The sequence below is a fragment of the Phocoena sinus genome, chromosome 18, assembly GCF_008692025.1.
Source record: "Phocoena sinus isolate mPhoSin1 chromosome 18, mPhoSin1.pri, whole genome shotgun sequence".
Classification (NCBI taxonomy): Eukaryota; Metazoa; Chordata; class Mammalia; order Artiodactyla; family Phocoenidae; genus Phocoena; species Phocoena sinus.
In genome coordinates, this window is record NC_045780.1 from 66,354,240 (window position 1) to 66,377,235 (window position 22,996).

The window sequence follows — 22,996 nt, forward strand, 5'->3', positions numbered from 1 at the left end:
CCTTCAAGGCCCGACGGGGTTCCTCTCTCTGTTCCTGCTCTGACCTGGCCCCTGGCCATTCTCCTCCTCACTGGCTTTGCTTCAGCACCTCTCCTTAGGCTCCTGTGGTTCTGTCAATGCTCCAAGCTGTCTTCCTCCTCAGAGCTAGTTCAGTTGGTTCCTCTGCCTGTGACACTCCTCCAAGATTTCCAGAGCTCCTTCCTCACTTATTAAGGTTTCTGCTCAAAAGTCACATTATTAGAGAGGCCTTCTGGGGGAGACCACCTTGTATGAGCGAGCAAGGACCTCCATCCTCTGTTCCCTGGCCCCTCTTACTGTCTTCACAGCAGTAATCACCATGTGACCAATTACATATGTATGTGTTTTGTGTCTGTCTCTTTTGGGTAGAATTGAAGCACCTTGAAATGTTGTCAAGCATTTACGTATATCATACATTCCAGGCACTCTTTAAAGAACTTTACAAATATTAACTCATTGAATACTCATAACAACCCATGACGTAGGTAATATTGTTCCCATTTTTATAGACTAGGAAATTACAGCCCAGAGAGGTTAAGTAACTTACATAAGATGTCACAGCTCATATGTGATGGAGCTTGAACTCAAACCCAGGTGGTCTGCATCCCTCACCACTACTAAGTTGTGCTGTCTTTTGAAAGCAGGGACTTTGTTTTGTCTGCTGTTGAGCTGGTACCTAGGACGTGGCCTGGCTCAGTATTCAATGAATAAATAAACTTTGACCACATTACGTTGAGGTGGTAGTACAGAATCTCTCCTGTGTTCAGAAACCAGTGGAAATACAGAAAGATAAAAATCAGAAAGTTTGTTTCTGTTCAATCACCGTATACTATTTATTCTGAGAATACACTTAACTTTTTGTGTGTGTGCTTTCTGGATTTTTTAAAATCTGCCTGCGTGATGCCATTTTCTATTAGAACACTGTTATTGTAAACTCAGCAGTAAATACTAAATATTCAATACTTGACTGCTTTTCTATGGTCATATACTGAGTTGAGCAAATTAATCAAAAGAAAGCTTGTCTCTAAAAGTTCCTCTTTTTAATTTCACTGTGGGAAATAGTCAATAAAAAGATGTTTGATGAGGAAGGTTAGCTTTATCAAAGTAATCAAGCTTATCTTGATCATCACAAGTGCCGGGCACTGTGCCGTGCTGTGAGTACACAGATCCGTAAGGTACTCCTACATCTAAGGAGTTCAAAGTTCGGGGAACTGTGATAGACTAGTAAGTAAGTACAAAGATTATTAGCAGGGGACAGCAGGAACATAGAGTTATGTGTTTGGAGAACTAGGCAAAGACAGAGAGGTGACAAGGAAGGCTCGGTGGAGGAGAGGAAGTTAGGTGTCTTACGAGGCTAGCGAGTATTTGCAAAGCTGTCTCAGGTCTGGGAGTGACATCCGGGGTGGGTATTGGTGATGATAGTGGGTTACAGGCTTCCCAGAGAGAAAAAAAGCATGAATAATAGAAACTTCCCATGTTGTAAATCCTTGTTCAATTTGGTCTTTCACGGGGAAAAAGGTCTGTTAATTTGTGAGAATCCAATTTCTTATTAGCGCTATAAGTAGCTTTAAGAATTTTGAAGGCTCAGAACTGCATATGTATAAAAATTGCTGACAGGAAATGATGTTATCATGTTATAGGCAGTTGAAAATGCATTTCCTTTTAATTATGAAAATGTGAGATTATGGTTTTATTTTTAACTTCTTCCTCTGAGAATTGACATTTTGTTACAGTTTTAGAAAGCAACCAAAGTTCTACAAACACTGGTTAAATTTTTGCTGAATTTCAGATTTGTTTCCATCTCAGATACATTTTTGTAATAAGATTATTCTTAACATTTGTTTATAATATATCTTTAAAATGTATCCAGTTATTTTATTTGTGGGTACAATTTGGCATAGATATTTTGTGGTATTCCATACATCTTGGGCAAGACATCTAGGTTTTTCTTTACAAAACTTTCACAGAATAACGTCTTAGGTTTTACGATCTTGAAAATTCCTTTTATCGGTATCATGCTTTCTGATGTACAAAGCCTGTCACTTTATCACTTTACCTACATTATATTATTTGATCCTAGTAATAGTTCTGTGGATTAGACAAAGGGTATCTACTTCAAGAATTCCATGTACAAATTCCTGCTTCTCTTTTTGCTGGCTCTTCAAATGCATTGCACTCAGATTGCTGTTGAGAACGTGTAATTCCAAAGAAGGTGTCAGGGCTCCGTGAAGATCATTGATCAAATGGCACAGTGAGAGCAACGTTGATGGACAGTGAGTCATGTGACCAGAGTTTCGATCAATCTTGGCCCTTTCGTCACGCAGACGTAGACACTGGACATCTCACTAGATTTTTTGGGTCTCAGTTAATCACACGTGAAGATGATTTGGAAGGGAAGAGACTAAATCATCTCCATGGTCTCTCCTAGTTCAGAGTTCTGAGACTTGATGTGAACTTGAAAGTCAATGAAGCAGAATAAACACAACCATTAGAGGAATCAGAAGATTTCGGTGAAGGGTGAAAGTTTTAAGACCTTGTGACACCTGTGAAGTGCATTTAGACATGTTATCCTAGGCATTCTGCAAATGGGCAGCATCTCCTCGGATGGAATGTACCAAAAGCTGGTTTTCTGTTGGCCGTGGCGCCATTTGATACGTGACCTGAAATTTACTTGGTGAGGCAGTTGTGTCATTTAAGTGATCTGCTGCTAATAGGAATTTTTTGTTTCCCTAATTATACTACGCGAAAATTGTTGTTTTTCTGCTAACAACGTTAAAGAGAATTAAAATAATTATTTTCAGATATTGTAAATTAATAGAAATACAGTTGACACTGGGAAGAAAAGCTGGCTTTTTTGTTTTGGGTTTTTTTTTGTTTTTGCTAAAGAGTATTTTTTTCAACCATCTGCCTGTGAAATGTGGAGTGGAAAATAAATGTATAGAAGTCATTTTTAGAAAGCAAGAGTGGTATTAAATGTTGATATTATAGAGCATATATTTATTTTCTTATGAAATCTCTCTTATGTGAAGGTATCTGTATCCCACGATCATTGTTGGGAATTCGTTGTTTTCTTGTGCACTGATCCATAAGGTAGATAATTGACAGGAGGTTAGAGCTAAGATTTATTGCCACTGATGGTACATTTTCTAGGAAAATGCAGAACTTTCTTTTATATCATTTTAGATCAAAGGCAAATTTTATTACCAGCTCCTCAGAAAATCACTGAAAATTCCTTTTCTGAAAATCTGTGATCCTATTTGGAAAAACTCTTAATTTCTTCTCATTATCAGAGTCGCCATCAATTCCCACTCTTTGAACAATTCCTGTGTAAACTCCACTGCACACAAACCCTGCCCAAGAACCTCTGCTCCTGGAAGCAGAAAATATTATAAGGGGCCGATATTCACATTATTTCTTAAAAACTAGTCTTTTATCCAATACAAAGATCACTATGTGAGAAAACTATGGAATCTCTGACCATCCATTCTTATAGATTGCACACCGATCAGAAGAAGTCCATAAACCCAAAGCTCAAATTATTTTTCTTTCTCTGAGATGAATTACTAGATAGTTGTAGTAATTCTATTTCCTTTCTTCAAGTAGAATAGAAAGAGGATAATGTAGTTGGCTAATTCTTTGAATAAGTATCTTATTAATTTGTGTATCCTTGGTACCTAGTAAGTGTCAATAATTCTTTGTTGAATAAACAAAGAGCCCCCTAGGCTTCCAACCAAAGAGCAAATACACAGGTTGTTTACTGCAGAATAATCCACGAGATACTAATGGCAAAAGGATCATCTTTTCTCTCTGTAAACATATTCGAGTCATTAAGAGTTCAGAGTGAACTAAAGTCTTTCAAACCTCAATATACTTAGTGCTCACATCTCAAACTAATTTATGGATGTGACTTTTGTAGTATGTCATAGAGATAATTTGTCTACAGTCGTTTCATAAGCATCACTGAATAGCTTTCCTGTAATAAAAGTCCATCATCATTATATTGAATATCACTTAAATACAGAATGTAAGTTGTACTCTATTGTAGAATGCATTTAAATACCTTGATTAAACCCTACTAACTCAATTTCAAATGACATTTCATGCCCTTAGTCCCTTAGCTCCACGCCCCCCCCCCCCCCACCTGGTGATTCTCTTTCCTTGGCTTCTCACCATATTCATTGATTCTATTATTTTACAGAAAAATTAGGGTATTTATATGAGTTTTCCTTAACTACCATTACGTAACAGTTTTAAATTGTGCTATAGTGAGGCTAATTTAAATATACTGAGTTTCTCATTGTTGAATTGCATTTTAATACTATCTTTTCTTCCAACATAATTCTTCACTAATATTTTTCCTTCTCAGCCTATTTTGTACTCAGCTACTGATAGTCCAGCTGAAATCTTTTATGAAGGGGTGGGGTTTAGCTCCATTTTAGCTGAGCTGGTTAAGCACCCCTGAACTACAGTAACTGTGGTTTCACTGGAGGAAGAAGATAGATGGGCAGAATGCTGGAATTAGCTCAGTTTCTCAAGGTCAGCGGCTAAATGCATGGTGCTGGCTGAACAGCATCAACATCACCGGGGAAATTCTCAGACCCCACCCAGACCTACTGATTGAGAAACCCTGGAGGTGGGGCTCACAATCTGTGGCTGCACAAGACTTCCAGGTGACTCTGATTCACGCTTAAGCCTTCCCTTGCTGTAGAGAATTCTCTGGGGGCTAAAACGAGAGCACCACCCCATCTCGGGGAACTACAGGTGATAACAACCCAAACCTCAATTAACTTAAACTGAAACGCAGCAGTATGCATGGGTTTCAAGAGAGACAAACTTGAGCTTGCATCCCAGTGAACGGATCCCTACCAGAGTCCTCTGGGGCAACGCATCTGAGCCTCAGGTCCTCATCTGAAGAATAATGCTGTCCTTGCTGGGCTTGTGTGAGGATCAGAAATGATACGGGAAAAACAAGATCCAGAAATACTTTTACTTTGTCGCCAATGAGGCTTAGGTGTCTGGCTTTCACTTGTACAAGTCCCTTATAAATAATATTAATTTTTGAAGTTGGTATTCTTTTTCTTTAAGGAGGACTTCAAATTGTATTAGCTTCAAGCCCCACAGTATCCCATTGCACTCCTGGCATAGGACAATGCTTGGCAGTTATTTGGGTATTGAATCTATTCACTGTTTCTGCCACTTTTTGTCATTTATTGATATATTTGAGTCCTGAATTTTATTCGCGAATGACTTGTCAGCATAGCACATAAGCCAGGTGATGGGTGCGTGGGACACCTTTCTGGATGACAATGAGGCTGAAATGTATTCAGGAAACAAAACTTCAGTGCTGAGGGATGTGATCGCTCACAGAGCAGGAGTTCCCTTGCTCATCAGATCAGGTGAGGATCCCAGCCTCCCTTTACGTTTATCTAATGTGTGGCAAGCAAAGTGTTTGGAGAGTTGAATTTTTTTTACGATAAAACCCTTTTTAAATCAATGGGAAGTCGCTTAAGATTCAAATGACAGTTCTCTGAAAGTCAGCATGTGTTCTTTGCCCTCTCTTTGACAATGATTATAGTAATTGAACAGGATATAGCCTTCTACATTCAAGTGTATGAATGTAGACACTTCAGGTTATATTTCCAAAGTAGCATGTATAGACCTAGCCATGTGTCTTTTCTTAATACTGATGATGTCATGCAAGAAAGTACTTTTTGCTCACTGGCTTGAAAATATACCCCGCAACGTTAACACAAGTATCCTTCAGCATCACCAATTATCACATTTCCATACGACTTCTTTTCAATTAATTTCGTTCCAGAATATAGAGTTATCTGAGCAGTGATTTTTTTTTTCTTTTCTTCTTTTTTTTCTTTTTTTTTGGTTTAATGATAGGAGTGCTGGCAGTTTCAGTATTTATCAAGTACTGACTGGATCTTTTTGGTTGAAGAGTTGGTTAGGAAAATTATTGTCAAGCTCACTCACCACCGTAGTAACCGAATTTTAATACCTCTGGGGGTACAGACATTTATATAATCTAACTCTATGGCACTGAGGTACAGTGTATGTAGTGTATGTATGATTGAACAGAAAGTTTCAAACAGCAGCCTGTGAAATTGGATTTTAGATGTAATGTACCATAAATAAGTGCTATAAAGATTGCCTTTAATGCTATAAATCAGATTTTATTGGTTTCAGCTATCTCATTCTGGTTATTGTATTACCCACAAAATCAAAGGAAATCAAAGAGCTGGAATATTTTTTATTTTAATATCCCATATTCTACAGTAATGGCACATGCACCCTTCCAGCTTCCTTCTTTGGGTAGGTTGGACAAAATTGACAGGTGGCAGGCCCCGGCAACATGTCAGTGGCAGAATCAGTATAAATAACAAAACTTTGGGGACTTGAAACCTTTTCAGATTTCCTGTCTGTGAAATATACAAAGTAGGTGAATTGGCAGGTCTCTTTCCTTTCTGAGATGCTGGCTGTCATGTTTTCATGCAAGGCTGACGCCTGTAGAGATTGGCAGGTGAGGTGAGCTTTTCAGCTTCTGCAAAGCTGATGGAATTTGGTGATGATGCTTTCCATTGGGGATAGAGGGTATCCATGCATGACCTATCGAGTTATTTAAAATGCCAGAAACTATTGCTATAAAATAAACTTGTGTCCTCGAACAATCTCTCAGTGTTCAGTTTAGAATCAACACACTTCTCCCCCAACACACACGCACACGCATGCACACACACGCACGCACACACACTTTATAATGCTTTTTCTTCAGTATGCTTTTAGTCAAGAAAATCAACATATTTGGCATTAAAAATTGCTTAGGAAAGCATACACGTGGGCGTGCCGATCTGCCCAGCTGTCGCGTGCGCCATGTCTGGTCCTTCCAGCGTCGCTGCTGTGAAGAACGTGGTTCAACGGGCCCGGCTGGAGGCTGGGTTCAACCCTGTGAAGGTTTCCCAGGCAGCTGCAGATTTGAAACAATTCTGTCAGCAGAATGTTCAACATAACCCGCTGCTGACTGGAGTATCTTCAAATCCCTTCAGACCCCAGAAAGTCTGTTCCTTTTTGTAATAAAATGAATCTTTGCAAGATTTTCTAAACCACTTTTCATAAACCGGTGAATATTCAAAGGGAAGCTGAATTTGAAGCCAGTACAAAAGCCTGTCTCTATCACACGTGCCACACTATACAAACTTGTACTTTTGTCAGTCCTTAACATCTACGTCTCTGAATATTCATGAATTTCTGTTTCACAAGGGTAATTGTTTTATATACACTGGCAGCAATAAAATACTTAGTATAAAAAAGAAAACAAGAAAAGGATACACATGAACTGGGAGAGCCCAGGAGGCTACAGTAATCTAAATTTGAACTAGTTAGGGGTAGAAGAGTTTTCAAGCTATTAAAAATGCAGCTGTGTTTTGTTTTTGTGTAGTTTTCCTCTGTGTTTACTTGTACAAATACTCTGAGTTCCAGGCACTCTGAGCTGCCTACCTAGGCATTGTGGGGATAGGGGTGACCTTTATTTTTCAAGGTTGAAACCATAGGACCTGAAGAAGGCAAGAGGGGTAGCAGGGGTTTCTTGAAACAGAGGCTACCAGAGAGCTACATCTTCATGATGCTTCACTTTTTAATTTATTTTTACTGCAGCATTACACCAGATATGTTCTCCTTAGTTCCTCCACCTGAAAAACAGCCATCCTTAGCAATCAGAGAAGGTACCAAAATGTTGTGCTTTGTCTTGATTACAAAGAAATCTGATTCCCACAAATGCTTAAGTAATCTCGAACTTACTGGAGATAAAAGCCATATAGAATGTTAGCACTGCTAATATTATGCCAGCCCAAGTTCAGCAATTTTTTTTTTTCCAAAATAGGAAATCTTCTTGATGCCACCTTTCCTTGCCGTGAACTAAGCTGGAAGAGCTAAGGGGATTATGCTGATCAGGGCTTGACATTTATGACTGCCAGTTCACTGATGAAAATACAGCCCAGGAGCTCAGCCCTAGACCTGGGAGGCAGCTGGATCCCAGAGTGTGCTTTGGCACTTGTTTTAGGCTGCACTCAATTTTCTGGGAGCCCCGTGGGCCGCCCGCATGGAACAAGGAAGTGTCCCGGTCTGGAAGGGTATGTGCAGCTGCAAAGAGAAGCAAAGGGGCTTTTTTTCTTTAAGCACTTGTGCCACTAGTTCCATGTTCTTAATGGAACATGAAGCAACTTCTTTCTCTCTCTCTCTTCAAGGCTGGCCTTCTCCAAGAAGCTATCATCAGTGAAAACCCTCTCTAGTTTCAGTCCAACCAAATGATTCTAACCAGCATTTACCTTTTCTGTTCCTCTCTTTTCCATTCCTCTCTATATGACTATCTTTAGGCAAATGCTAAAAACAAAATTTTATATTTTGGTTTATTTGGTTTGCTTCACCCTGTCTCCTGGCCTAGCTTAATCAGCCTAAGATCACCAGAAATGACCTTTTATTCAGCAAAGTCAGTTCTATTGCACCATTGCAGTGAGGGAGACTGCATGCCAGGGGAACTGTGGGGCATCTCACCAAATAAAGGAAAAGACAGAGGTTATTATAGGATTTTTAAAAATAAATTTATTTATTTATTTTTGGCTGCCTTGGGTCTTTGTTGCTGCGCACGGGCTTTCTCTAGTTGCAGTGAGCGGGGGCTACCCTTCGTTGCGGCGTGTGGGCTTCTCACTGTGGTGGCCTCTCCACTGCAGAGCATGGGCTCCAGGCGCGTGGGCTTCAGTAGTTGTGGCTCGCGGACTCTAGAGCACAGGCTCAGTAGTTGTGGCGCAGGGGCCCAGCTGCTCTGCGGCATGTGGGATCTTTCCGGACCAGGACTCGAACCCGTGTCCGCTGCATTGGCAGGCAGATTCTTAACCACTGCGCCACCAGGGAAGCCCAGGATTTTGAAGGATAATGGAGTTTAGGTTAAATTTAAATAAAGCAGTGTTTGGATAGGCTCAGAGAAAAGCTGGGCTGTATGCGAAGGGTTTAACATCAACTCTGGACTGTGAAGTGGATCTAAGGTCCTGTTTCCTTGGGAACTACAAAGTTAAGATAAATGTGGAATATTGTATCCAGAAACCCCTTATTAGAAGCTCTGCACTTGGGTTGGAAATTGAGGCTGCCTCTTTGTCAGAGTGGCTTAAATCCTCTAGGCAAGAGTGGGATGTTTCATTTTTACTGATATAATTTCTAACAAAGTTTTTGATAGTTAATGATTTTAGAAACCAAAGCATCTTAGTAAAAAAGCAGTAGTCACCCGAAGAGGTGATCGTTATGATACTTTACAGCTGCAATATGGGAGAAGTGTTGTTCCCTGTTAACTTTTAGCTGGATTTGTCTGAGTCTATTTTTCCAGATGCTTAATGGTCAGGTACTTTTTAAAAAAACTTCCTTAGTCTAATCTTTATTTTCTTACTTCCAATATCAGCTAGGAAAACTTAGCTTGCAAAGAACAAAATGCTCAACATAAATGGGATTAAATAATTTAAATAATGTATAGGCTAACAATATAAAAGCTGAGGAATGGAAAGGGCTTCAGGCAAGGTTTGATCAAGCATCTTTTTAAAATCACCAAATATCTTATTTCTCTCTCTTCCCATTGGTCTCTGTATAGTCTGCCCACATCTTAAATATATAGCTCTTTTGGAACTTGAATAAATGTTGTCTTTCATATTCTATCTTTCATGACTTTCATATTTTATACTTTTTTTTAGTCCTGCTTTATTAATAATTTTATTATCTCTATATTTTAGTTCACTGATTTTGTCTTCATCTAGGTCTTATTTAGCTGTTAATCTGTCTTTTGGGTTTTATATTTCAATTATTTTACTCCTGGAAATTCCAGGTGGTCATTTTTCAAATCTCCCTGGCTTTGTGATAGTGCTCATAATTTTAAGATATTTTTAATTTCTCTTTTTATGTCCTCAATAATTTAAAATATACTAAATTTTTATTCTATATCTTGTAGTCCTATTATCTGAAATCCATTTTCAGACATCTGTTTCTATATATCTGTTGACTTTTACATGATGAATTTTGGGGGGGGTTATTTGGTAATTTTGGGTGGTGAACTTATTTTTCTTAGGAGTTTATTTGTTGGAATCTCGTGCCTCCTGGGTTAAGCATTAGGGTGGAGGTGGGAGGCATGAATCTCAGGAGAATTACTGGCAGGAATATTGTATGTTAAATTTTCAGGTTGTAGGTTCCTCTATCATGGTGTAGGAAAGATGCAGACTCCAAATCTATGTGAGAGCACATTTGTGAGTATATATTCTCGGAGGAAACTTTTACAAACACTGTATAAACCTTCATTCACCAGTATATCACCCTGTGCTGTTGGTATGTGTGTGTGAGTGTGTGTGTGTATTTTTTTTTTCACAGGGGATGAGGACATATATATGTTTAATCCACCATTTTTCTGAGGGTTAGGCCTTAAACTTTACACATGGTCCCAGTTGCAGCTCTCTGACTTTTTGCAGACCTAAGCCACCATCTCCTGTCCCCACATGGGCTATAAAATTCAAGCTTCTTGGTTATAGAAAGTGGCAACCAATCTCTGCCCCTTGTCCAGTCTACCCTTCCTGCTCTGGTCTTCAGTTCCCACTTTATTTTTCATTTGGATTTTCATTTCTCACCTATGCAGCCTACATATGCTGGGGAAGGTGACTCTACTCTCATCAACTGGCCTGGCTGAGAGATTTCCCTTACTTTCTTTTGGGCTCAGCCATGCACTTAAAAGGACGTTTGTTGTATTTTATTTGGCATTTCTAAGTGTTCTGTAGCAAGTGCTCTAGGTTACCTAGTCAACCATATTACCAGAATGGCTGGCCCTGACCTACCTGGGGCTTCATTTAAGGCTAGCTCCTCAGATGCCACATAGGTGGCTCTAGCAGCTTCTCGGGGCAGGGATGGGTTGCCAGTCTTGTTCATATGTTCAATAAACACAGCGAGTGCCTCTCTGAGTATCTTTCAGAAGACCTAGGAGGATCCCTCACCCCCCCACCCAAATCACACACACACACACACACACACACACACACACACACACACACACCCCGAACCTCTCATAAATATTTTGTTGTATCTCATTTCTTGTCTCTCATTGGCTCATATTTTGTTAACTGTTTTGAACCAAACACTGTTGTCAAGAATTGGAAGATACTAAATAACTTAAGCCAATCAGAGTCCACCTTGGTTGCTAAGAGTGGGGTCACTTTCTCCAGTAGCATATAGATTGTGTGGTTGAGGGATAAGTATACAGTGAAATTTGGAGCTCTGTTACAAAGAAAGGCTGAGATGGACAATTCAAAATAGCTGATGGCACACATTTGCCCCTTGTATTATACACATTTTAATTTAGTTCAATTAAACAAACATTTATTTAGTACTATTTGTTCCGTGACAGGAAACAGCCCGGGGCTTGTGGAGACCACATAATTATCATTTTTTTAAATTGGAAAGACCACACCTCCACTAAGTATTTATCTTAGGTCAAATTTTGTTAGGTACCTGAAAAACAGAAGAGTTGGCTTTTTTTGTGATGTGTTATTATTGGTGAAATATTTTTTCTGACTGTTGAAATAGATCAGATATAAAAAGAATGTAATATATAGACATACATGCATAATGTATATGGATATATGTATACACCCCCACACACATATATATACATATATATACAGCTTAAAGAATAATAAGGAGATAAAAAACTGTGTACCATTACCTAGCTTGGAATAAAGACGCAGACATAGAGAATGGACTTGAGGATCCGGGGATGGGGAAGGGTAAGCTGGGACGAAGTGAGAGAGTAGCATTGACATATATACACTACCAAATGTAAAATAGGTAGCTAATGGGAAGCAGCTGCATCGCACAGGGAGATCAGCTCGGTGCTGTGTGACCACCTAGAGGGGTGGGATAGGGAGGGTGGGAGGGAGATGCAAGAAGGAGGGGATAGGGGGATACATGTATACATATAGCTGATTCACTTTGTTATACAGCAGAAACTAACACAGCATTGTAAAGCAATTATACTCCAATAAAGGTGTTAAAAAAAACTACAGTAGGCAAAAATAATAATAATATAGTATCAGTTCCTTAGAAGCCCTCTCTACTTATCTCAGAACTCATACTTCTTTCAGAGGTAACACTGCTGATTTTTGTATTTATTAATACCATTGGGTTTCTTTACACCTCCACACATATATGTAAACATAGGCAATACATTTCTTTTAGTTTTGCTTGGTTTTGGATTTTATATAAATAGAATTATACAATATTTTTCTAATTTGCTTTTGTTTCGTCAGTATTGCTTTTAATATTCACTCATGCTGGTGTAGGCAGCTGCTGTATTATTTATTTATGCAAACATATACTATTGAATGACTATAACACAATTTTTGGTTTTCTGTTGTTAATTTATGTTAGGTTGTTTCCATCAAACGATGGGTCTGTGGACACTTTCGAACCAGTATTTTGGTGCATGTGTACAGAAGGTTCTTTGGGTCTATATTAAGGAATAGAATTGCTGGCTTTAAGGCATGCACATGTCCAGCTTCACAAGGTGTAACAAATCATTTACTGAAATGACTATACCAGTTTACCTTCCCAGCAGTACTGTTATGAAAGTTTCATACAATATAGTGATTCACAATTTTTAAAAGTTAGATTCCATTTATAGTTATTATAAAATCTTGGCGTATACCCTGTTTTGTACAATATCTTCGTAGCTTATTTTATACATAAAAATCTGTACCTCTTTATCCCCTACCCCTGTATTGCACCTCCCCCCTTCCCCTCCCCACTGGTAACCACTAGCTTGTTCTCTATATCTGTGAGTCTGCTTCTCTTTTGTTATATTCACTAGTTTGTTTTATTTTTTAGATTTCACATATAAGTGATATCATACAGTATTTATCTTTCTCTGTCTGACATTCCACTAAGCATGATGCCCTCCAAGTCCATCCATGTTGTTGCAAATGGCAAAATTTCATTCTTTTCTATGGCTGAGGAGTATTCCATTGTGTGTGTGTGTGTGTGTGTGTGTGTGTGTGTGTGTGTGTGTACTTTAATTATTATTCAGCGATGTATTTAAAATTTTCCATCATGATTTCTTCTTTGATCCACGTGTTTCTCAGAAGCATGTGTTTTATTTCCAAATACAGCTCTTGTTCTAGACATCTTTTTGTTTTTGATTTTTAACTTAATTTATGTTATAGAATATGATCTATATGATACCAACTTTTGAAATATATTGAGATGTATTTTATGGCCTCTTTTTTTAAAGCATTTTTTAAATCAATTATTTATTTTAAAAAATTATTCTTGGCTGCGTTGGGTCTTGTTGCTGCCCGCAGGCTTTTCTCTAGTTGCGGCGAGCGGGGGCTACTCTTCGTTGCGGTGCACAGGCTTCTCATTGCGGTGGCTTCTCTTGTTGCGGAGCATGGGCTCTAGGCACGTGGGCTTCAGTAGTTGTGGCTTGCAGGCTCTAGAGCACAGGCTTAGCAGTTGTGGTGCACGGGCTTAGTTGCTCTGTGGCATGTGGGATCTTCTCGGACCAGGGCTTGAACCCGTGTCCCCTGCATTGGCAGGCGGATTCTTAACCACTATGCCACCAGGGATGTCCCATTTTATGGCCTCTTATGTGGACGATTTTCAAAAATAGCTCATGTGTTCTTAAAAGGATGGTATATTCTGAAGTTGTTTGACGCAGTGTTCTATATTATATATGTCCATTTAAATCAAGTTTATGCTGTCCAAACCTTCATCTCCTTACCGGTATTTTTTGTTTACTGGAGCTAACAATTTATGAGAGATGGTATTAAAGGATTCCAATATCCTGTGAATTTTTCAGTTTCTCCTTATGCACCTGTAAATTTTCAATGTACGTAATTCAAGATACATTAGTATGTTTCACATAAGTCTAAAATTGTTATAACTGACTGGTAAGTTAAACTTTTCATCATTAGGAAGAGACCTTATTTATCTCTGCTTATACTTTTTCCACCTTAAAATCTATTCTCTTTGTGATATTTTCAGTTAGTATTTGACATAACTAATCCTTTTGCATCCTCAGCTGTTAGAATGTGTGTGTGTGTGTGTGTGTGTGTGTATTTATATAATGATCGTGTGTATGCCTACTCTAATAATCTTAAAAAAGTACTGACTAGGTTATTTCTTTGGAATTTTATTTTACCTTTTCTTGTTCAATTTACGTCTTGATTTATTTAACATTTTTCCCTAATATCTTGCTTCCTTTTGAACTTTATCTCTGTACTTATTTTTGATGTTTACTCTCTGTGCTTTTTTTTTTAGTGGCTACTGTAGATATTTTAACATGCTTAATTAGCACAGTTTAAAATTAATAATAACCTTACTCTCATCTCAAATGGTACAAAAACCTTTGAATGTCTTAGGTTTCATCACCACCCTCTCAACTTACATACTGTTCTTTTCCACTTATTATTTCTATATTTTTTAATATTCACCAATAAACTGTTCTGTATATCAATGTTTGTCTTTATCATATATTTACTAATATCTTTGCTCAGAATCCTATCTTGTATTTTAGACTTTCCATCTGGACTAATTTTCTTCCTTCCTGAAACATATCCGTTAGAGTTTCAGTTAGGGATAGCATGTATATGATGAATACTTACAGATTTTACTTTTCTAAAATGCTCTTGTCTTTCTTCTTGAAGGTTAGTTGTACTGCATGTGAAATTCTAGAGTGATAGTTGTTTTGTCTCAATGTATTGCATTATATCTTCTGGTATCTGTTGCTGTGCTGAGAAGTCAGTCATCAGTATAATTGTTCCTTTATAAATGATATTCTTTTTTTCCTCTACTTCCTTTAAATATCTGGTCTTTATTTTTTATTATTTTATTTTTTTGCGGTACGCCAGCCTCTCGCTGTTGTGGCCTCTCCCGTTGCGGAGCACAGGCTCCGGACGCGCAGGCTCAGCGGCCATGGCTCACGGGCCCAGCTGCTCCGCGGCATGTGGGATCCTCCCGGACCGGGGCATGAACCCGTGTCCCCTGCATCGGCAAGCAGACTCTCAACCACTGCGCCACCAGGGGAGCCCTGGTCTTTATTTTTATTGTTATATAATTTTACTTTCAGTATGACAAGGTGTGAATCTCTTTTTATTTAGTCTGCTTGGAAATCATTGAGCTCTTTGGATATGAGCTCAGTATCTTCCAAAAATTGTTGAGAGTATTAGTCATTATTTTTTTGAATAGTTCCTTATCCCAATTTTATGCATTAGGTCCCTCTGAAACTCCATTTAGATGTACTCCAAACCTCAGCCTATCTTCTCTATATCTTTTCAACATTTTTCTACTTTTAATAATTTTCTCTCTGGTTTGATTACTTCAGATTTATCTTTAAGTTTATTCATTCTCTCTCTTCAGCTGTGTTGAATTTGCTAATTTATCTTACTGAGTTTTAAATTTCATTTAAAAAATTTAATCCAATGGATTCTTTTAATCATTGATTTGTTTTTTAAAATACCTTGTTTTCCATGCTTCTGAATCTTTTATTTCTTAGATCATATTAAACATAATTCTTTTATAGTAAGAATATTATGTGTTCAGTATCTGAGAAGTTTGTAGATGATTCTGCCATCTCTCATTCTTGGTGTGCTTTTCCTTGTGTGTGGTGATCTTTTTTTATTGTGATTGCCTTGTTTTCCTTAGAATTATCTGTGAGAACTATCAGAGCTCCAACTTGATGTTGAATTCCTCTAGAGAAGCTGTCCAAGCTTACTACCAACCTGGATGCATATTTAATTATATTCTATGCTTGTGGTTTTTCAATACATACAGAAAGCATAAATGTGGGTCACAAACTCCATAGTGTCCATAAGGATTGACTTGTGATGATGAATTCTCAGGGAGATTTATTTTTTCTCATACCGCGTGTCAAGTTATGGCAGGCACTGTCTTTTAAGTTCCCTTACTCTCCTTTCCTGGGTTGAGGATTGTTTATTATTTACTCTTCCACTTTGGAATCTCAGCTTTGTTTAGGACTCTATTAAATTTTTTCTTTGCAGACCTTGACTCTTATCTCTTACCTGCTATGCCCTGACAATCCATCCAAAAAGAGAGTCAAGGTCACAAGGTTTGGCCAATGCCCTCAAGACAATCGAGGCTTTGATGCTACCTTACCTCTCTGGGGTCTGGCTTTTACTTCATTTTGGGGATTCAGTTCATCTGGGGTTCCTTTTTTCCTCAAGACTTCCAAGATGGCTGAGGGAGACACAAGAGGGAGGAGATATGGGGATATATGTACATGTATAAATGATTCACTTCGTTATAAAGCAGAAACTAACACACCATTGTAAAGCAATTATACTCCAATAAAGATGTTTTTAAAAAAAGCTATGCTTTAAAAATGATTCTTTTCATTCATTTTGGGAGCTTTCAAAGGTAAACAGAAAATTCAGCCTGCCATACTTTTAGAAATGGGAAGTCCTCTCTAAATGGGCTTTTTTTTTTTTAATAGTGCCTGTTGGAATAAGGGATATGAATGACATTCACGTTATTGAGTTTTACATTTTTTAGAAGTGCAGCTCACCATTCTAATTAGAAGTCAATGGTTTCTAGTATTCTTAAATGTCGATTCGAGTGCAAATGCCTATGAGATAGAGCTTGTTGCTAATTTCCTCTGAGGAAATAAAGGTCTACAGAATTGGGCTGTAATCAAAGGACCTGTGAGGTGGAGGTAATATGTCAGGCAGCCTCCTTTAGTATCAAGGGCAGGGTCAGGCGTATACAAAACAGCTCATCTTTTCTCGAACATTTCTTCAGAGTGCTTTTATTCTCGCATAGATTATGGACCTTTCCTTTCCTTTGTGCCTGGGTGTCATCTTTTAATTCCTCTCTATTTCTAAAAATAACGGTTTAGCAGCCCACGGCCCTATTTAGATCAAAGGGCGTAGCAATAATAAATGTTTTTATTATGAAATAACAGCTATGAATGCTGTAAATTTCATTCTCAAAGACTGATAACATAAGACACTGACTTTATCCAACAGCCTTAAAATTTAATGAGGTAAACAAGAAAGTTCTACGAGTAAACAATGTTGTTTATTTGGAAAAAGAAATAGCTACTTATTCCATTTTTCTTTTTCTCTGCATCAACCCTTACTACCAGTAATTCTATTGGGAGATTTTGTCATCATTAAGGACTGGTTCACAGCTCTAGTCTGTAACATCTTACAGTTATCTACTGATATCCCAGACATGCTGCAAAATTCCTAAAATGCAACTAACATCAGTATTCTTGGGTTGTTCGTCTTATTTCTTAAACATGAACTCAAGGTTTTTTTCTAGATATATCCAGATAATATTGCAAATTTCTCAAAAAGGCAATTAATTCGCATTGGTAGAGATTTTATATATTTCTTAAGCATTTCTTGCAACGGTAGGATGTCAGAATCACTACTCTGGGACTCCTGAAAATCTCCTTGAAAGAAAACCAAGGGACTCTGCATGCCAAACCAGAGTGGAAAGGGCTGCCATTTGACAAATTCAGTGGAGATGTAACTGAAAATCCATGCAAGTTAGAGCTCAGGTTTATGGAGACAGGAGTGAGGGACTGTCCCATTGACTGAACCTAACAGAGAGTTCTTTTCTTTCTAGAATATCAACTGGTGGACCGTTGTTTCTTTGGGGCCCCAGAATATTAGCTAATAAAACGTGATTTCTGAACTTCAAGACCCTGCTTGTTTCCTGCAATTAAATCTTTTAAAATACCTTTGCAAAGCCGTTCCGAAGCACCAGCCCTCGGAAGCACAGGGAACTTAGATGATCATTAAGGGCTGAGATGTATGATATCAGTGAAAGAAGATGGGCTCCCTCGTTTTGCCATTTAGTCACTGCCCGCTGAGCTCTGAGAACAGTACGTAACGTACGCAGGAGTCTTGCCCTTAGCAGCTTCCATACCGAAAGCGAATCACTGTTTTGCAGTGGCAATACCATTTCTTTTTATTGTTAGTGTTGGTGGTGGAACTTTGATAGTTCAGGCTGTACACTACACTAAGGATTAAGGAAAACATTGCCTCTGTCCATATGGTGCATCGTCTGAAAACACCAGGCAAGACATCAGTAGATGTAAAAATCTGGGAATACGTGAAGGAGATGTGCGTGTTTATGGTGAAATCAGCCAGGTCATTTGTTTGTGTTTCTCCTCTCACTGTGCTGGGGACCACACTTTAATCAGCTGTAACCACACTTCTATTTCTTTTCTTACTCCTTCATCTTGCTTTCCTGTCACTCTTCGAACACAGGAAGCTACAAAGTTGGCAGTATGCCTCCTCTCTGCAGTGAGTCAAAATATGGAGGAGTGGATTTTGGTACCATTCCATGGATCCGTCAGCATGGGTGTGTGCATTGGCAGGGACCAGGGTTTCTCAGACGTCCAGAGAGAGAGGCAGGAATATAAAGTGAAGGCATATGTACAAACAGGGAAAGCAGAAATGAAGAGCAACTGCGGAAAGCAAAGTAAATCTCAGCTAGGTTCTGGAACAAACAGCAAACAGTTCTGTTTGCTAAAGGATAAAACTTTTCGTCTCAAAGCCCTGAATTAGCAACCAAAATCTTTGTTGAACACTTACTGAGTGAATCTAGGATGCTCCAAAACATTTGAGAGTGAAGACTCTAGAAGAAAACTTTAAAGTGGAAGAAAGTTTTGAAGCCCATTAGTCTATTACTTCAAATCAAGACATGGGCTGCTCCAAGAAAGGGCTGGTGTTAAAATTCTGACCCTGTGGCATCTAGTTTTCCATGCTTCCAAACACCTCTGATGACCTGTGACCCCAAGTGTACGTGTAAATGTGGAGGTGGGTCCTATTCGTGGGAAGTGATGAAGGGAGAGTTTCCTTGGATTCTGCATTTCCACCTTAAGACTTGCTTCATCTATCATTTTTTTTTTGTATTAGAACAGTTTAATTGTATAAAACTTTTTTTAACATCTTTATTGGGGTATAATTGCTTTACAATGGTGTGTTAGTTTCTGCTTTATAACAAAGTGAATCAGTTATACATATACATATGTTCCCATATCTCTTCCCTCTTGCGTCTCCCTCCCTCTCACCCTCCCTATCCCACCCCTCCAGGCAGTCACAAAGCACCTGAGCTGATCTCCCTGTGCTATGCGGCTGCTTCCCACTAGCTATCTACCTTACGTTTGGTAGTGTATATATGTCCATGCCTCTCTCGCACTTTGTCACAGCTCACCCTTCCCCCTCCCCATATCCTCAAGTCCATTCTCTAGTAGGTCTGTGTCTTTTTTCCTGTCTTACCCCTAGGTTCTTCATGACATTTTTTTTCTTAAATTCCATATATATGTCTTAGCATACGGTATTTGTCTTTCTCTTTCTGACTTACTTCACTCTGTATGACAGACTCTAGGTCCATCCACCTCATTACAAATAGCTCAATTTTGTTTCTTTTTATGGCTGAGTAATATTCCATTGTATATATGTGCCACATCTTCTTTATCCATTCATCCGATGATGGGCACTTAGGTTGTTTCCATCTCCGGACTATTGTAAATAGAGCCGCAATGAACATTTTGGTACGTGACTCTTTTTGAATTTTAGTTTTCTCAGGGTATATGCCCAGTAGTGGGATTGCTGGGTCGTATGGTAGTTCTATTTGTAGTTTTTTAAGGAACCTCCATACTGTTCTCCATAGTGGCTGTACCAATTCACATTCCCACCAGCAGTGCAAGAGTGTTCCCTTTTCTCCACACCCTCTCCAGCATTTATTGTTTCTAGATTTTTTGATGATGGCCATTCTGACTGGTGTGAGATGATATCTCATTGTAGTTTTGATTTGCATTTCTCTAATGATTAATGATGTTGAGCATTCTTTCACGTGTTTGTTGGCAATCTGTATATCTTCTTTGGAGAAATGTCTATTTAGGTCTTCTGCCCATTTTTGGATTGGGTTGTTTGTTTTTTTGTTATTGAGCTGCTTATAAATTTTGGAGATTAATCCTTTGTCAGTTGCTTCATTTGCAAATATTTTCTCCCATTCTGAGGGTTGTCTTTTGGTCTTGTTTATGGTTTCCTTTGCCGTGCAAAAGCTTTGAAGTTTCATTAGGTCCCATTTGTTTATTTTTGTTTTTATTTCCACTTCTCTAGGAAGTGGGTCAAAAAGGATCTTGCTGTGATTTATGTCATAGAGTGTTCTGCCTATGTTTTCCTCTAAAAGTTTGATAGTTTCTGGCCTTACATTTAGGTCTTTAATCCATTTTGAGCTTATTTTTGTGTATGGTGTTAGGGAGTGATCTAATCTCATACTTTTACCATCTATCATTATTAAAATGCACGGCAAAGGGTATGGAGAAGAAAAGTCAATTAGAAAAGGCTTGAAACAGAATGACTTCTTTTGTGTCGCCAAATACTAATTAAGAGTTTTTAAGGCTAGAGATTTGGGCTCCTTTGAAAATCAACCTTCACCTAAAAATTAAGCCTCACTTTTTCTATCCTAAGGGAAGAGAGTCTCTGAAAACTTGGTTTTATCCATTCATTCATTTATTCATTCATGTATTTACTAAACAATATGCATGTGTGTCTCTGACACAGAAAAGGTCTTCAAAGACTTCCTTATTGCCAAAGCTATTGGACATGACTCTATATTGACTTCACCACAGTGGGGCATTGACACTGTTTTCTGCCTTTTCTATGAAAATCTCTACACATTTTGCAAGTCCCTGAGCCTTCAGGGCCTCACACTCTCTTTGCCTCACATGCAGGTCTCTGAAACGTCCCCTCATCACCTTCAGAGGCACCCACTCCCCAGCTCACCCCTTAAATGATAGTTTGTCCCCAAAGATTCCCAGCTACTGGGTCTCTCTCTTAACAAGAGCTCTTCATGGGAAATCTCATCTACTTTCAAGGATAATTTCAGCTCCTATAAAATTAGGAGTCACATAGTTTAATCTTAATCCCTGACACTTCCCTGAGCTTCAAGCTCATATATCTCAAGGTCTAATGAGTACCTCAAGCCACTCACTTCCTGCCTCTAACCCAGCACAATGTCCTTCCCATTCTGCCTTTTCAATAGTTCTTGCGCAGCCTTACTCTCAGCCCTAATACAGGCTCCCATGGTCTTTCACCAAGATGATTAAAATTGCCTCCCAGCTGAGCTCTTTGTTTTCAATCTTTCACAAAGAAAAGCCAGCCCCTTTATTAATTCCCCAGTTTGAACAGTTTAAAGCATAGATATGAGCCTGTTTCCCTTAGGGTTGAACTCTTTCAATATCTACTTTCTCAAAAATGATAAGGTTAAAATCAATCCTTGGTTACCTGGATACTGCCCACCTCTCTGGTCTTAATGGCCTGCTATTCCCAGCCTGGGCCTTGAAGTTTGCAGGGCCAACTGCATAGCGTTCTATGCCCTCTTGCCTCTGTTCATGCTGCTACCCATGCCTGGAACTCCCTCCCCTCCCTGCTAGTTCTTGACTTAATTCCTATTTCTTTTCAGGGCTCAGCCCTGGCACAGTCTTCTCCCAGCGGTCCTCTTGACTATACCACCAGGATTACGAACCCATCTGCTGTGTTCCCTTTGGCATCTTGGTCATACTCGATGTAACCTCTAGTTGGCTTGTGCATAAATGTTATGCTGGTGCATGCATGTCCCGACTAGACTCTAAGTTCCTCAAGGGGAGGACATTCTATCTCTGGAGGAGGCTCGGTGCCTAGCACAGAGTAGGTGGACAATAAATGTGTCTTGACCTGACTGCCAGACTCCTTGCTCTAGGCTAGAAATATGGAGATAAACATGATATTGGCTCTGACTCAAGAGAGCCCGCATCAGACAATACCTAGCAAATCCACACACACACACAGTAAGATATGAGATGCACATGGGATGTGGAACCCGCCAACTTAGCCTGGGCGGGGGAGAGTAGAGGGAAGGATCTAAAAATACTCCTCAAATGAGGCAAACCTTTAACTCTTTTCTTCACTTATCCTCTTCTGCACTTTTACTTCTTCAGTTAAGGAAACACAATCCCTTAAAAACCTGACTGAGAGGCAGAGGACTACTTCATTGATGGACTGATGAAATCCAAAGCTTTCCCTGCGAGCTGTTCCTTTCATCTGGCTTCCTCAAGTGTTGAAGCCAAGAAGAAAGTACACTTGTGTTTGCCAGGGACTTGCAAAATGTGTTCCTGACTGGCAAAACACAAAAATCTTTAAAAAGTGAGGAAATGGTACAGCAAGCACTGCCATCTGAGAGTAGCAAACAGGCTCACGTTTGTGCAGAAATTGGTAGAAACGCACTTATTGCATAGTTAGTATGTGCCAGATAAGAGAACTCCATGGCGCTATCGCCAAATGTCACTTTCAGATACGCGCTCTGCACCTGGCGACTTTGGATGAAGTTGCGTACGCAGAACCGAGGGGAGAATTTGGCTCCAAGTGTGTAATTTGGCCATGGCTGCAGCTCTGAATATTGAGAAAACAACAGCATGCAATTGGAGGTAGGGTCTTAGGCACATCAGCTGGATTTCTCATCCTATCTCTTGGGCCCCCTTGTGCCTGGAACACAATGTGAACCGTTTTATTTACTTTCGGTGCTTTGCGATGCCAGAATCACAGCATCCCAGACCTGAAGGGAAGCTCAGCATATTTTTCTGAGAAGCCCTATTGCTAGAAACTCAGGATGGAGTTGACACAAATCTAGTGAAATGAAAGAGCTCTCTTACCCTCTCCTGAATCCCAGAAAGCAGTGGCATTTGGAAAATTGTGTTCTAAACAAGTTGACAAGTGCAGGAGTTCGATAGAAGCTGGTTATGAATTTATATATATTTGAAGATTTCTGCCCTCCTTCTCTGCTGTTTGAAGATAAATTATATTCAGCTTTAGGGAGCTTAGTTTAAATAGCATGCATGTACACTGGAGGATTCTCTTTAAAAGAGAAGAAGAAAGGAGAGGTTTTA

At 39.1% G+C, this 22,996-nt stretch overlaps 2 protein-coding genes across 2 annotated transcripts in view; both read left to right on the forward strand.

Annotated features, from left to right (window-relative positions):
* Positions 1-22,996, forward strand: part of HS6ST3 (heparan sulfate 6-O-sulfotransferase 3) — a 657,142-nt gene that overhangs the window by 463,686 nt on the left and 170,460 nt on the right. The window lies entirely within an intron of this gene.
* On the forward strand, positions 6,898-7,098 carry LOC116743126 (guanine nucleotide-binding protein G(I)/G(S)/G(O) subunit gamma-5-like). The gene has a single exon (XM_032611382.1). It carries the CDS (start codon positions 6,898-6,900, stop codon positions 7,096-7,098), a length of 201 nt encoding a protein of 66 aa, XP_032467273.1.